This window comes from Salmo salar, chromosome 01 (genome assembly GCF_965601325.2).
Source record: "Salmo salar chromosome 01, fSalSal1, whole genome shotgun sequence".
Taxonomy (NCBI): domain Eukaryota; kingdom Metazoa; phylum Chordata; class Actinopteri; order Salmoniformes; family Salmonidae; genus Salmo; species Salmo salar.
Genome location: NC_138291.1, coordinates 156,731,914 through 156,746,073, shown reverse-complemented (window position 1 = coordinate 156,746,073; position 14,160 = coordinate 156,731,914). Strand labels below are relative to the sequence as shown.

At 43.1% G+C, this 14,160-nt stretch overlaps 2 protein-coding genes across 3 annotated transcripts in view; one reads left to right on the top strand and one right to left on the bottom strand.

Moving 5' to 3' along the window:
* LOC106567292 (protein Niban 2) overlaps positions 1-3,780 on the top strand; it is a 47,118-nt gene extending 43,338 nt beyond the window's left edge. Inside the window, exons 11-14 of the mRNA XM_014136437.3 lie at positions 137-256; positions 577-684; positions 845-956; positions 1,296-3,780. Of these exons, the coding sequence (XP_013991912.1) occupies positions 137-256; positions 577-684; positions 845-956; positions 1,296-2,101 (1,146 nt within the window). The 3' untranslated portion in view covers positions 2,102-3,780. The remainder of the gene's footprint in view (positions 1-136; positions 257-576; positions 685-844; positions 957-1,295) is intronic.
* Positions 3,781-3,955: 175 nt separating this feature from the next.
* Positions 3,956-14,149, bottom strand: LOC106567301 (protein SLC31A2). Of its 2 annotated transcripts, none has more exons than XM_014136441.3 (4): positions 13,941-14,149; positions 8,957-9,023; positions 6,518-6,761; positions 3,956-5,120 (listed from the first exon to the last, which is right to left on the bottom strand). In XM_014136441.3, exons 1-4 carry the CDS (start codon positions 13,944-13,946, stop codon positions 4,955-4,957), a joined length of 483 nt encoding a protein of 160 aa, XP_013991916.1. In that variant the 5' UTR covers positions 13,947-14,149; the 3' UTR covers positions 3,956-4,954. The 2 variants fall into 2 exon arrangements, with proteins under 2 accessions (XP_013991916.1, XP_013991922.1); XM_014136447.3 differs by lacking the exon at positions 13,941-14,149 and adding an exon at positions 12,991-13,081.
* Between the last annotated feature and the right edge of the window lie 11 nt (positions 14,150-14,160).

Genomic DNA, 14,160 nt, shown 5'->3' with positions numbered 1-14,160 from the left:
GTTGGATGCATTCACGTGTTTTGAACATGTTGAGAAACGCTAATTGGCTATAAAAGTACAGCTGTCATGAGCTACGTTAGATCAGTAGGAATGTACCCCCCCATGTATCATTTATGTCCTCTCTCCCCTGTAACAGCAAATGGACAATGCTGTGTACACGTTTGAGCATCTGCTCCACCAGAGTCTGGAGGGAAAGGTCCAGGGAGGAGAGGACCTGTGTAAGACCATCCACTGCTGTCAAGACAGAGTGCTTAAGGTTCGTTAGTTAGACTGAGGGTGGATTAGGATGAAGGCGAATGACTGGATTGATTGATTGAATGGATTAATTGATTGATTTAAGAATAGATTGGCCCTCAATACGGTTGCAAAATTCCAGTTACTTTCCAAAAATTCCAAGGTTTTCCTGAAATTCTGGTTGGAGGGTTCCAGATTTCCCACCTGATACCGGGAAAATATTCCAATCGGGAGGCCGGAAAACCTGGGAATTTGGGAAGGTTTATGGAATTTTGCAACCCTTGCCATCACGGATCAAAGAGTCTAAGGTCTTGTGTCTTTATCCCTCTCTGTCCCTGTCAGAAATATGACTATGACAGTAGCACGGTGCGTAAGAAGTTCTTCAGAGAGGCTGTGCTACAGATCATCATCCCCTACATGCTGAAGCAGCTCTCTCCCTCCTTCCATCTGGTGAGGCTCACTGAATATAGTGATACCCCTCAGACTCTAGCCAACCGTATGGAACCCTATAACCTCTGGTCAATAGTGCACTATATAGGGACTGGGGTGCCACTTGGGACGTTGCCTATGTTGAGTGCATTCGTCTATAACCTCATCTCCTACCTCTCAGGACCTCCCTCGCTTCCAGGAGCTGATCTTTGAGGACTTCTCCCAGTTCATCCTGGTGGAGAACGTGTTTGAGGAGGTGGTGCTGCAGTCTGTCACCAAGGACATCATGATGGGTGAGTGGTGGACATGCATGGAGACACTGGCCTGTCATAGATAATTGGAGAGTCCTTCTAGGCCCATATTCACAAATCATCTCAGAGTACTGAACAAGATTATATGGTCATCTTAGATCAGCAGATCCAGCAGTGCTATTCTGAGGTGATTGGTGATATGGCCCTGATGTAAATGTGATACAAATTAACTGTTAACATGGTAGTGCTTCTACACCTGCATTGCTTGCTGTTTGGGGTTTTAGGCTGGGTTTCTGTACAGCACTTTGAGATATCAGCTGATGTAAGAAGGGCTATATAAATACATTTGATTTGATTTAGTGATTCTATGTTTGCCTACAGCTGTGAAAGAGGCAGCGGTCCAGAAGAAACACAACCTGTACAGAGACAGCATGATCCTAACCAACAGCGACCCCAACCTCCACCTGCTGGGGGAGAACCCCTCGGTAGACTGGGCCACCCAGTACAGTGGTGGGAATGAGGAGCCTGAAGGGGCCCTGGGAGGAGGCGGCCAGTCCAGCAGGAGGCGTAGGCAAGTGGTCTCCATGATCCAGCTGGACGAGATGGGTCCACTGCCCTACGAGTCATGCCTGGAGGTGCCGGGGGTGGACTTCATCCCCGAGGAGGGAGAGATGGAGGAGGTCGAGGTTAAAGCTCAGGAGCCCAAGGAGCAAGAGACCCCCACGGAACCAGACCCCCCCAAGGAGCCTGGTTCTTCAGACAGCGTGCAGGAGATCCGTTACCACAGCAAACCAGTGGTAGAGATAATGGTCTCAGCTTCAGAGGAGGACTTAGCTGTTCTCACCAATGGGACAGGGACGCTGGAGGATTGGAAGGAGGAGGAGGTGACACTCATCACCACCGTGGTGGAGGAGATGCACAGGAAGTCACCACAGTGGATGAGCGCCCCACAGGAAGTGAACGAGCAGCTGGTAGAAACAGGAAGTCCAGACCAGGAAGCTGAGGGGGGGCTTCAGGAAAAGGGGGAGGCAGCTATTGAAGGCAAGGGGGAGGAACACGAGGCGGCCATCAAGAATGCCATACAGGAAATAGAGATAGCGGTACAGGAAGAGGATGGAGAGAGGATAACTGAGTGTGCCGTAGACTCTGACTCTGAGCCGGGAGACACTGCACTTCACAACGAGTGAGACCGGGGAGGACTTCACTGGGAAAACAGCAGAGGGCGAGACAGAAATTGTATATAAGATTTTAAATGGGTTGGACAAGGGAGCAAAAACGTTTCATTTTAGTCGGTGTTAACTGCTAATTCCTGACCCCTCAGCATTGTTTTTCTGGTTTATATTCCGTACAGTCACATCTACAACAGTGGCCTATTTAACTGTGACTTCCAACCTCATCTGGAGTCATGTTTGTTCAAGTTTAATTTCTCTTCATTTTACATTTTATTCCTCAAGCTTTTGTGTGTGACACTGAACCCCAGGTATCTGCTGCATTATTCTTAGATTGTGTGGTCACTAAGGAGTAAGGAATTTAAATAATTTAAGTCAGAATTGGATAAGGGATGTGGGGAGAATTGTGGATGCAAAAGATACACATTACACTACAGAGGCCTATCTGCAAGGGCCCTAAGGATATGTTCACAGAGATGCATGACATAGATAGTTATAACTCTATGGTTCATGGGCAGTCACACACCCACTGGTCATTACATGTCCTTTTATTCAGCAGTAGGGGGCACTGTAGGCAGGCGGTTGACGCAAACAGTCTGGCATGTCATCCTACTGTAATGGACATTGTTGTGTATAACATATCATTATAGAGATGTAGCTGTCATTGTATTCAGGGTCTGGGAGCACTGCTTTTTAACATGTTTTTACATTGACTTAGCAACTTGTATAAAACCAGTCAGACATTTTGAATAAGTGTATGTTGAGCCTCCTTTTCAACCATTATCGTTTTATTTTCACAAGTGGCTTTATTGTTTCAACATTATCTTTTTACAGTGCATGACTTCAGCATGAAATGGCACTTGCTTACTGACTTATTTTCTATGTATGTTGGTCCAACCCTTTAGCGTGAGGGGAGCTGCTCAAATGGTAGCAGTCACTACAGTCGTATTATAGATGCTAGAGGTCCCATGTCGGCTACAGTGCTACTGAAATGCCACCGTCATAATTATGCTTACAGCTGTTACTAAAGGGACTTTCTCTGCTGATAACTTTTGACTGTGACGCATCAGCAGAATCTCATTGAGAGAGAATGCTCAGTCTGCGTGTGGGAGGTCTGGATGACTGACGGTAGGCTATGTACCTTGTCATGAAGAGGCCTCTGTGTCAGTCTCTTCTGGCCAAACAAAGGGAATCATGGGAAAATAACCAAGTAATTTCCCCCACTCTTTTAAATGAGGGAAATCAAATGTATTATTTTCTAAACTATCAATGCTATGTTTATGGACACTGTATATTTGAGGCACATTGTTCTTAAATCAGGCTTAATCAGTTTGTAGCCTTGAGGAAAATATTTCCATGTAACTCCATGACTTAAAGGGTTACTTAGTTCACTCAAAGTGCCTCTGTTTCCTTCTTATTTATGACAAATACTGTGTGGTGCTCAATGCACCAGCCATATTCTTTATTTTATATGTAAAGCTCCATGCAAGATATTTTTATTGATTGTGTTTAGCTATATGTATGACTGGGTATAGTTGTATGGATAAATAAGTTGATTTTATGGTTTTCCTATTGATCATCTGTATCTCTATACTAAAATGCATTTTCAAATCAATTAGATCATATTTGATTTTCTGAAAATTCTTAGTTGGTGGTATTTTTATAATTAGAATAAAATGACACTAAAACAACAGTAAGCACATGTCTACATGGGTATTTCTCAATACGGACTTTTTAAACAAAACCACTTGTAGGAGTAGTCCGTTATCTACTTTCAGTTGACTTTATAGATCAATTGGGCATAAAAAAAAGTATTGCATTCATTCATGTTTTCAAACTTGGCTACTGGATAATTCAACAGAAAATAGCTAATTAAAATGAAAATATTAATCTGTTTATTGGATATAAAAGGCACTAAAATGGTTGGTTTCACTATGGTGGCTCTCCTGCAAATGATGAAAAAACGCAACATGACCCAGAATCTGTTATCCTCCGTATTTCAGAGCAATAGAACAATCTGTTACCCAATGAGCCTGACATGCAGTATCTATGGAGTTTACAATACTCCATCACATGCTTCTGTGCTGTCAAGGTGGCAATTCCTCAATGTTGTCTTGTGACTAGAGTGCGGGCTGGAAGTCTGACCTTGGAGTGAAATGGTAGAATGACAAACCTTAGGTCAGGGCTGTCCAACCCTCTTCCTGGGGATCTACAGTCCTGTGGGTATTCAGTCCAACCCTAATTTAAACACACCTGATTCTACTAATTATCTGCTCAACAAGACCTTAACTAGCTGAATCAGATATCCTAAATTAGGGTTGGACTGAAAACCTACAGGACAGTAGATCTCCAGGAAGAGGGTTGGGCAGCCCTGCCTTAAGTCAAGTAACCACAGGTTGACACCATTGAACTCAAGCCCTATAGCTACTCACGGGCCCTGGTCAAAATGATGACTGTGGATGTGTAGTACATAGTACAGGGTAACAGTTGCCTTGCTTGAACACAAAATGTAAAACTTAATGAAACTTTGTGATAAAAAGGTACCTTGGGTGTGCTCGATCACTCATCTACCATGCTGTACTCTGTGTACATCTGTCACTATATGGAAGTCTCCATCTTGCTTTTTACGTAAGATCATGTATAAGTAGGGAAGAAATACTGGAACAACCTTCCACTTCAGGTAACTTGATAAGCGACACAGTCACAGGGAGATCTATTGCGCATCAGTGCACAACAGAGTCAGAATGACAAACACCATGGGAGTTTCTACGATATGCTCTTCAGATCAAATCTTTGACCAACAGGTATGGGATATCTAGTCCCTGTAGATCTATAGTCCAGGAAAATGACTCTTTCGATTCTGCTGTTTGATCAGATTTGACCCAGTAGAGGGAACCATATGAAGTATCCCAGGACAGAGCCCAAGATGACCCCCAGGAAGATCCAGGTGTTGTAGGACATGACACACAGCATCAGTATGTAGCCCAGAGTCACCTGCAGGAAGTGCATGGCTGTCTGGATACCATGGAGACGCCATCTGGTGGAGAGGAGACAGAAGAGTAATATAGTCCAAGTCGGTATTCAGGTCAAAAGAAGGAATTTCCCCTCGACCACCACCAACAAATTGGGGAAAACATTGACCCCCACTGTAAAAGAGCCAACTGTCAAAGTTGTTATACAGAAATAACAAAACATGCCAAAAAGCTTCTGTGTTGTTCAATGTACATGTAATCAGATTAAAATAAAATCCCGACCTACAGGTTGCAATGCTTCCATGTAGGGAAATGTAGCCTGCTAGAAGAGCCCTGTTGCTTCGGGATATTCAGTGGGAAATGTGGGGACCCGGTGTCCAAGTAGGCTACACATAGCTATGTGTGTGAAAAACATTTCATCACAGGTAAGACATTTAACTTGTTTAGTATAAACTAACTCCACTCACTACTTGTAGCTGTGTAGACCGTTTGTTTGTGTTGTTCTTGGCTAGCTTAATGTTTCAGTTGGTAGCTAGCTAGCACTCTTGTGGCTGCTAGCACTGTCATGAAAAGGGGCATGAGGGAAGTCCTAACATTACGTTTTTCTAAGTAGTGAGAATGTGCGGGAGCAGGCAATGTTTTGCTGAGCCAATAGGATAACCTAGGTAACCACAGGTTGTTTTCCACACAGGCGGACAGGGCCACAACAGTCTATCTAATACCAACTGGGACTACTGCAGTACTCTCTCTGGAGTCATTATATAGAGGTGCACAGTTCAGGTTCTCATGGGTCTAATTATCAGCTGTTATTTATTCATAATTTATCAGTGCATTATGTAGGCATGGGAAACCAGGTGCATGTGTAACTTGTGTGAATCAATCAAATGTATTTATAAAGCCCTTTTTACATCAGCCTAAAACCCCAAACAGCAAGCAATGCAGATGTAGAAGCATGGTGGCTAGGAAAAACTCCCTAGAAAGGAAGGAACTTAGGAAGAAACCTAGAGAGGAACCAGGCTCTGAGGGGTGGCCAGTCCTCTTCTGGCTGTTCCATAGCCGCAGACAACAGTTTAAACTGAAGCAGCAGCACGACCAGGTGGACTGGGGACAGCAAGGAGTCATCAGGCCAGTTAGTCCTGAGGCATGGTCCCAGGGCTCAGGTCCTCCGGGAGGGGAAGGAGTGAAATGGCTAGCTAGTTAGCGGTGGGTTTTTTTCAATCAGTGATCTCACTCGCTCTGAGTCCTTGAAGTAGTGGAGCAATAAGTAACAATGTTTTGTGGGTGACTGTTGTCTGTGTTCCGAGGGTCCCTGGTTCGAGCCCAAGTTGGGGCAAGGAGATGGACGGAAGCAATACTGTTACACATGCGCACTCTTGCCAATTTGTGAAGCAGTAGATTAAAGCCAGCATCTCTGGAACATGTTAATTACAGAGAAGTACATGGGTTCCTGTGTGAATCCTACCTGTTCATGGGGGAGGGAGTGGGAGCAGCCTGTTCCGTGGGGGCCAGAGAAGACTCTGACAGGCTACTGGCAAACACAGCGCTGCTTCCCTGGCTGTCTGAGGAGTGGAGGGGAGGGGGGAAGGTCAGTGGGAAGGTTGGCTGAGTGGGCTGCTCTAAGGGCTTTCCCAGCCGGACCTTCCACACCTTCAGCAGCTCGTAGAACACTGTCAACAGTAGGACCACGAACACAGACAGCACCATCCCTGCAAACACATTGACAACAGAGCTTATCATGGCTGAAAGCAATAATGTTCAACAGAGACCACAGCTCGGTCTGGAACTATACAGTTGAAGTTGGAAGTTTACATACAATTTAGCCAAATACATTTAAACTCAGTTTTTCACAATTCCTTACATTTAATCCTGGTAAAAATTCCCTGTCTTAGGTCAGTTAGGATCACCACTTTATTTTAAGAATGTGAAATGTCAGAATAATAGTAGAGAGAATGATCTATTTCAGCTTTTATTTCTTTCATCACATTCCCAGTGAGTCACAAGTTTACATACACTCAATTAGTCTTTGGTAGCATTGCCTTTAAATTGTTTAACTTGGGTCAAACGTTTTGGGTAGCCTTCCACAAGCTTCCCACAATAAGTTGGGGGAATTTTGGCCCATTCTTCCGGACAGAGCTGGTGTAACGGAGTCATGTTTGTAGGCCTCCTTGCTCGCACGCGCTTTTTCAGTTCTACCTACAAATTTGGGGCAAATTGTCTATAGGGTTGAGGTCAGGGTGTTGTGATGGCCACTCCAATACCTTGACTTTGTTTTGCTTAAGCCATTTTGCCACAACTTTGGAAGTATGCTTGGGGTCATTGTCCATTTGGAAGACCCATTTGCGACCAAGCTTTAACTTCCTGACTGATGTCTTGAGATGTTGCTTCAATATATCCACATCATTTTCCTGCTTCATGATGCCATCTATTTTGTTAAGTGCACCAGTCCTTCCTGCAGCAAAGCACCCCCACAACATGATGCTGCCAGCCCCGTGCTTCACGGTTGGGATGGTGTTCTTCGACTTGCAAGCCTCCCTGCTTTTTCCTCCAAACATAATGATGGTAATTATTGCCAAACAGTTCTATTTTTCTATCACCAGACCAGTGGACATTTCTCGAAAAAGTACAATCTTTGTCCCCATGTGCAGTTGCAAACTGTAGTCTGGCTTTTTTTTATGGCGGTTTTGGAGCAGTGGCTTCTTCCTTGCTGAGTGGCCTTTAAGGTTATGTCGATATAGAACTCGTTTTACTGTGGATAAAGATACTTTTGTATCTGTTTCCTCCAGCATCTTCACAAGGTCCTTTGCTGTTGTTCTGGGATTGATTTGCACTTTTCGCACCAAAGTACGTTCATCTCTAGGAGACAGAACGCGTCTCCTTCTTGAGCGGTATGATGGCTGCGTGGTCCCATGGTGTTTATACTGGAGCACTATTGTTTGTACCGATGAAAGTGGTACCTTAAGGCATTTGGAAATTGCTCCCAAGGATGAACCAGACTTGTGGAGGTCTACAATTTTTTTTCTAAGGTCGTGGCTGATTTCTTTTGATTTTCCCATGATGTCAAGCAAAGAGACACTGAGTTTGAAGGTAGGCCTTGAAATACATCCACAGGTACACCACCAATTGACTCAAATTATGTCAATTAGCCTTTCCGAAGCTTCTAAAGCCATGACATCCTTTTCTGGAATTTTACAAGCTGTTTAAAGGCACAGTCAACTTAGTGTATGTAAACTTCTGACCCACTGGAATTGTGATACAGTGAATTATAAAAGTGAAATAATCTGTCTGTTAAAGATTGTTGGAAAAGTTACTTGTGTCATGCACAAAGTAGATGTCCTAACCAACTTGCCAAAACTATAGTTTGTTAACAATAAATTTGTGGAGTGGTTGAAAAACAAGTTTTGACTACAACCTAACTGTATGTAAACCTCCGACTTCAACTGTACATAGTACTGTACAGACTACAACAGTGACCTAATCTAAGAATGTAAGAAATCAGTACATCCATCACTTGGGGCCCCATTGAAACAGATCTAAAATATCTCATTTGCAAGAAGTTAATTTGTTGTACCTGAAACACTATGCAGGATGAAGGGGGTAAACTGTGTATTCACAACACAATGAGGTCACCCTTTCAAAAAAAGATTGCCGTTTTGAAACTGTAGTAAAAGTGCAGTAACTGCAGTCGATTGTCGTATTTTGGACGCAGTAAGTACAGAATAACTGCAGTGTACTGCAGTTATACTGCAAAACTACTGCAGTAAAAATGACTTTTTTGGATGCCGTATTTGCAGTATACTGCAGTTATACTGCACTTTGACTGCCAGACAAACAGGTTGTGAAATATATGATTTACTCTGTAGATTCTCTTGAGGGCACAGGCCTGTCATCAATGTTAGCCTACCTGCGGGTCCGTGCACATCCCAGAAGTCAAACAGCAGCGTCACTCTACTCCCTGCCTCGAAGGTCATCTGTATGAGAAAAGAGAGCCATATAACTACAATAAAGAACAACAATATACTGCAAGGCAGCAGACCAGATCTGGGACCTGTGCAGCAAATCCTTAACCAATGAACAGTGGTTACATCAACAAATGTCAAATATATAAAATGTACAAAATATTTTTTGGTTTAGTCAGGTAGATAATGACAACACAGGAATGTGCTTTGTTGGTGTTACCCAAACTCTGCCAGACAGATGCAGTCCTGTTAATATGTCACCTGTCCAATAGTCCTCCATTGGAATGCCTGATCAAAGGAGCTGATCATGCACAATAAAGAATGTACTGTATGTGAGGCCATGATGTGGACTTCATTATTATTTCCACGTGAAAGCAATTAGCTGTAGCTCTGGTAAGAGGAAATCAAACTCATTCTCTCCTTATATCTTGGGGAAGTATACAAAAGTTGGGCCCGGTTTCCTGATACATAGATCTGGAATTTAGGTTTACGAGTGGTTTTGATGCCTCTTTCTTTCCTACAACGGCCCAAGATGTAACATGCATTTCCCAACACACCAAGCAGAGACAACGTTTGTTAAGTTCATCGTAGAGGCATGTGTCGATACTGATAGGATCGAAAGAGCGGAAGCACTGCTCTCGGATCAGCGTTCTCCCTTTTAAATCTTACCTTAACATTCGAATTATTCCACAATAGTGTCAACGAATCATCTCCTAGAGAGATATCAAATATTGAGGCGGCATATTCTAATGCATATCCTATAATAATGCACAAAATCTTTTGGACTCCCAAGTGGCGCAGTGGTCTAAGGCACTGCATCTCAGTGTTAGAGGCGTCACTACAGACCTTGGTTCGATTCCAAGCTGTATAACAACCGGCCGATTGAGAGTCCCATAAGGCGGTGCACAATTGGCCCAGCGAAGTCCGGGTTAGGGTTTGGCCGGGATAGGTCGTTATTGTAAATAAGAATTTGTTCTTAACTGACTTGCCTAGTTAAAATGTTATAATAATAATAAACTAAATCAAGATTTGGCACATCATTCTGCATGTTACACATCATGAAATATATTGAGGCAAAACATTTGCCTAAAGACAAAAACGTACAAATAGCTAAATAAAACTATTGAAATATATGTTGTCATTGAAATACACTGCTCAAAAAAATAAAGTGAACACTTAAACAACACAATGTAACTCCAAGTCAATCACACTTCTGTGAAATCAAACTGTCCACTTAGGAAGCAACACTGATTGACAATAAATTTCACATGCTGTTGTGCAAATGGAATAGACAACAGGTGGAAATTATAGGCAATTAGCAACACACCCCTAATAAAGGAGTGGTCCTGCAGGTGGGGACCACAGACCACTTCTCAATTCCTATGCTTCCTGGCTGATGTTTTGGTCACTTTTGAATGCTGGCGGTGCTTTCACTCTAGTGGTAGCATGAGACGGAGTCTACAACCCACACAAGTGGCTCAGGTAGTGCAGCTCATCCAGGATGGCACATCAATGCGAGCTGTGGCAAGAAGGTTTGCTGTGTCTGTCAGCGTAGTGTCCAGAGCATGGAGGCGCTACCAGGAGACAGGCAAGTACATCAGGAAACGTGGAGGAGGCCGTAGGAGGGCAACAACCCAGCAGCAGGACCGCTACCTCCACCTTTGTGCAAGGAGGAGCAGGAGAAGCACTGCCAGAGCCCTGCAAAATGACCTCCAGCAGGCCACAAATGTGCATGTGTCTGCTCAAACTGTCAGAAACAGACTCCATGAGGGTGGTATGAGGGCCCGACATCCACAGGTGGGGGTTGTGCTTACAGCCCAACACCGTGCAGGACGTTTGGCATTTGCCAGAGAACACCAAGATTGGCAAATTCGCCACTGGCGCCCTGTGCTCTTCACAGATGAAAGCAGGTTCACACTGAGCACGTGACAGAGTCTGTAGACGCCGTGGAGAACGTTCTGCTGCCTGCAACATCCTCCAGCATGACCGGTTTGGCGGTGGGTCAGTCATGGTGTGGGGTGGCATTTCTTTGGGGGGCCGCACAGCCCTCCATGTGCTCGCCAGAGGTAGCCTGACTGCCATTAGGTACCGAGATGAGATCCTCAGACCCCTTGTGAGACCATATGCGGGTGCGGTTGGCCCTGGGTTCCTCCTAATGCAAGACAATGCTAGACCTCATGTGGCTGAAGTGTGTCAGCAATTCCTGCAAGAGGAAGGCATTGATGCTATGGACTGGCCCGCCTGTTCCCCAGACCTGAATCCAATTGAGCACATCTGGGACATCATGTCTCACTCCATCCACCATGCCACGTTGCACCACAGACTGTCCAGGAGTTGGCCCAGGAGTTGGCCCAGGCATGCCCAGGTGTTGTAGGGAGGTCATACAAGCACGTGGAGGCCACACACACTACTGATCCTCATTTTGACATGTTTTAAGGACATTTCATCAAAGTTGGATCAGCCTGTAGTGTGGTTTTCCACTTTAATTTTGAGTGTGACTCCAAATCCAGACCTCCATGGGTTGATAAATTGGATTTCCATTGATTATTTTTGTGTGATTTTGTTGATTTTGCTCATTCAACTATGTAAAGAAACAAGTATTTAATAAGATTATTTCTTTCATTCAGATCTAGGATGTGTTGTTTAAGTGTTCCCTTTATTTTTTTGAGCAGTATATATAGGTCTATGTAGCCTATACTGTATTTATATTTTAATACAGTTCTCGGTTTTATATCATTTGTTATGCAAAGAAAATTGCTATTTTGTATTTTTAGTTTCTAGGCAGGTTTCCATTGACTCAGGTTTATTTGACATAAATAAATTGGGACATGTGTAATGGAAATGACAGAGTCTACAGCAGAAATGTTCTAAAGATCAACATTTTTATCCGTTTGTCACGTCCTGGCCAGTATAAGGGTGAATTGTCATTTTAGTTTGGTCAGGACGTGGCAGAGGGTATTTGTTTTATGTGGTTCAGGGTGGTGTGTTAGTTAGGAGGGCGTTTGATTTATTATTTCCGGGTTTTGAGTTATGGTCTATGTTGATGTATTTCTATGTGTAGTCTGGTTGATCTATTTCTATGTTGAGTTAATTGGGGTGGACTTCCAATTGAAGGCAGCTGTGTGGTGTTGCCTTTGATTGGAAGTCCTATATTAGTTGGGTGTGTATTTGTGGCAGACTGTCTGTTGAGCGTTCGTTCGCTTGTTTGTTATTTTTGTACGTTCATTCTGAGTTAATAAACGTCAAGATGAGCTTACACATACCTGCTGCGTTTTGGTCCTCCATTACCAACGACAAGCGTGACACCGTTCGACAGGGGTGTATTTTTCTTTTGTCAAAGTGCAAGTTTCACCATGGCACGAACCGTGGGGATATATTGGCTCATAATTATTAGAAAGTGGCAAATATTTGCTGGCTTTCGCGGGCTACCTGAGCCATGAAACCGATAGGTGGGAGGTCATTACAGGCTGTCGCCAATATATTAATGCGCAATTTGCCTGAATGGGTAAAGGAAACACTTTTTATTTGTGAAAAAGATTTTTTTTTGTTTAGGTGTGACGTCACTACACCCAGCTGTTTTTATCTACAACATAGTTAAATGTAAACGCATCCTAGCAGGCAATTGTCGCATCAATTTTCCATGCAAACTTTCTTAATGTCGACAAGAAACCCCTGGACAAGTTAATGGAAACATACTGTATCTAGTGTCACAGAAAGACAGAACAATCTTGATTCTGTGTTTAGCGGAGATCTGTGTATGTGACACAAAGGCAAAAAAAAGCATCTAACGATGTAGTGGTTTACGAGTTGACTGGTTTGAGGCAATCGTTAAATAACCAGCGTTTTCAAGAGAAACTTTAGTAACAATGGTTAACGATGCTCTTACTTAGGTTCCAACGATGAACGTAGCCTTAAAATACTTTTGGGGAAACGGCCCCGTACAATCTCAAAACCTTTCCTTACCTGCCCCTCAACCTACCTTTGTCAGGTTTTGCGTTTTAAAAAAGGGTGTCTCTGTCTTCCAATCTAATCCAATAGACCAAATCGTTTGTGGCAATTAATGACAGAGTCCACAGGATATTCTGTTCTCTCTCGTGACTCGCTATTGAAACAAGCATGCCATGACTATGAAGACGGTATATTCTGAATCGGGTGGATGGAGAATAATCCAGGCTCAATTTATTTTATTTTTTAATCAATAAGATTTCTGATTTCAATATTCGATAGTTCTTACACATAGTGTGCCATGACTAATGATATATTCTGAATCGGAGAGGATGGACAAAAATCCACAGCTGTTTTGTTTTTGAAATGTAGTTCATTTTTTTATTCTGTCTTTAAATCTTCAATCGCTCGGGTGGATGGAGAATAATCCACAGCTTCTTTCATTCACAAAGCATGCCATGACTATGAAAATTATATTTTCTTAAATCGGAGGAGGATGGACTAACTTTTCCAAGCACTGTTCATGATACAAACTGTTCACACCCCTCTTGTTGGTGGAGAGAATTTAGCAGGTTTAAACCTTCTTTTCTGCAATTCTACACATCTTGTCACAGGGTGCAAAGAACATTTTGCAGTTTTAATGCAAATTTTATGGCAATTCTATACATTTTGCCATGTCTAATGTGTATTCGTGTTATATTTGAGTGACTACAATATTACAACAATATCTATGGGCACATTCTTTTATTAAAAAACATTCGCTGACATGGGCTAGTATAAATAGCTCTCCAAGGTATGCAATGACTAACATGACAAGAGGAACTGATGATGCACTACCCAATTTCGAAATTGCACCTTGTGCATTCTACTATTACAACTTTCAAGAGTACATTTAAAGCCGGGCTGAGCTCCTTTAAAAAAGCTGTATTTTAGGGGGATAAATCAAAGGCGACACATAGAAGGCTATGCGAAGAAACTACTTACAGACATAATTGATCAACTTGAGCAGACAAATAAGAATTTTATGGGGGAATCCTCAGGTCCTTCGACTCCCCATCACAGAAGACAGCGAACTGCAGACATTTTTTTTGTTGTTGCAATAATTTAGCTGCGTTCCACTTATACTTGTTTTGATCGCAGGGCTGTAGGCTACCATCAACAGCATGAGCCCGCCCCAAATGCGACGTTAAAATATCGCAAGGGC

Coding starts and splice junctions, on each gene's coding strand:
- LOC106567301 (XM_014136441.3), bottom strand. Junction 6,762..8,956: donor GGATGTGCACGGACCCGCAG/GTAGGCTAACAT, acceptor ATGTGTTTGCAG/GGATGGTGCTGTCTGTGTTC. Junction 5,121..6,517: donor ACTCCCTCCCCCATGAACAG/GTAGGATTCACA, acceptor CCTCTCCACCAG/ATGGCGTCTCCATGGTATCC.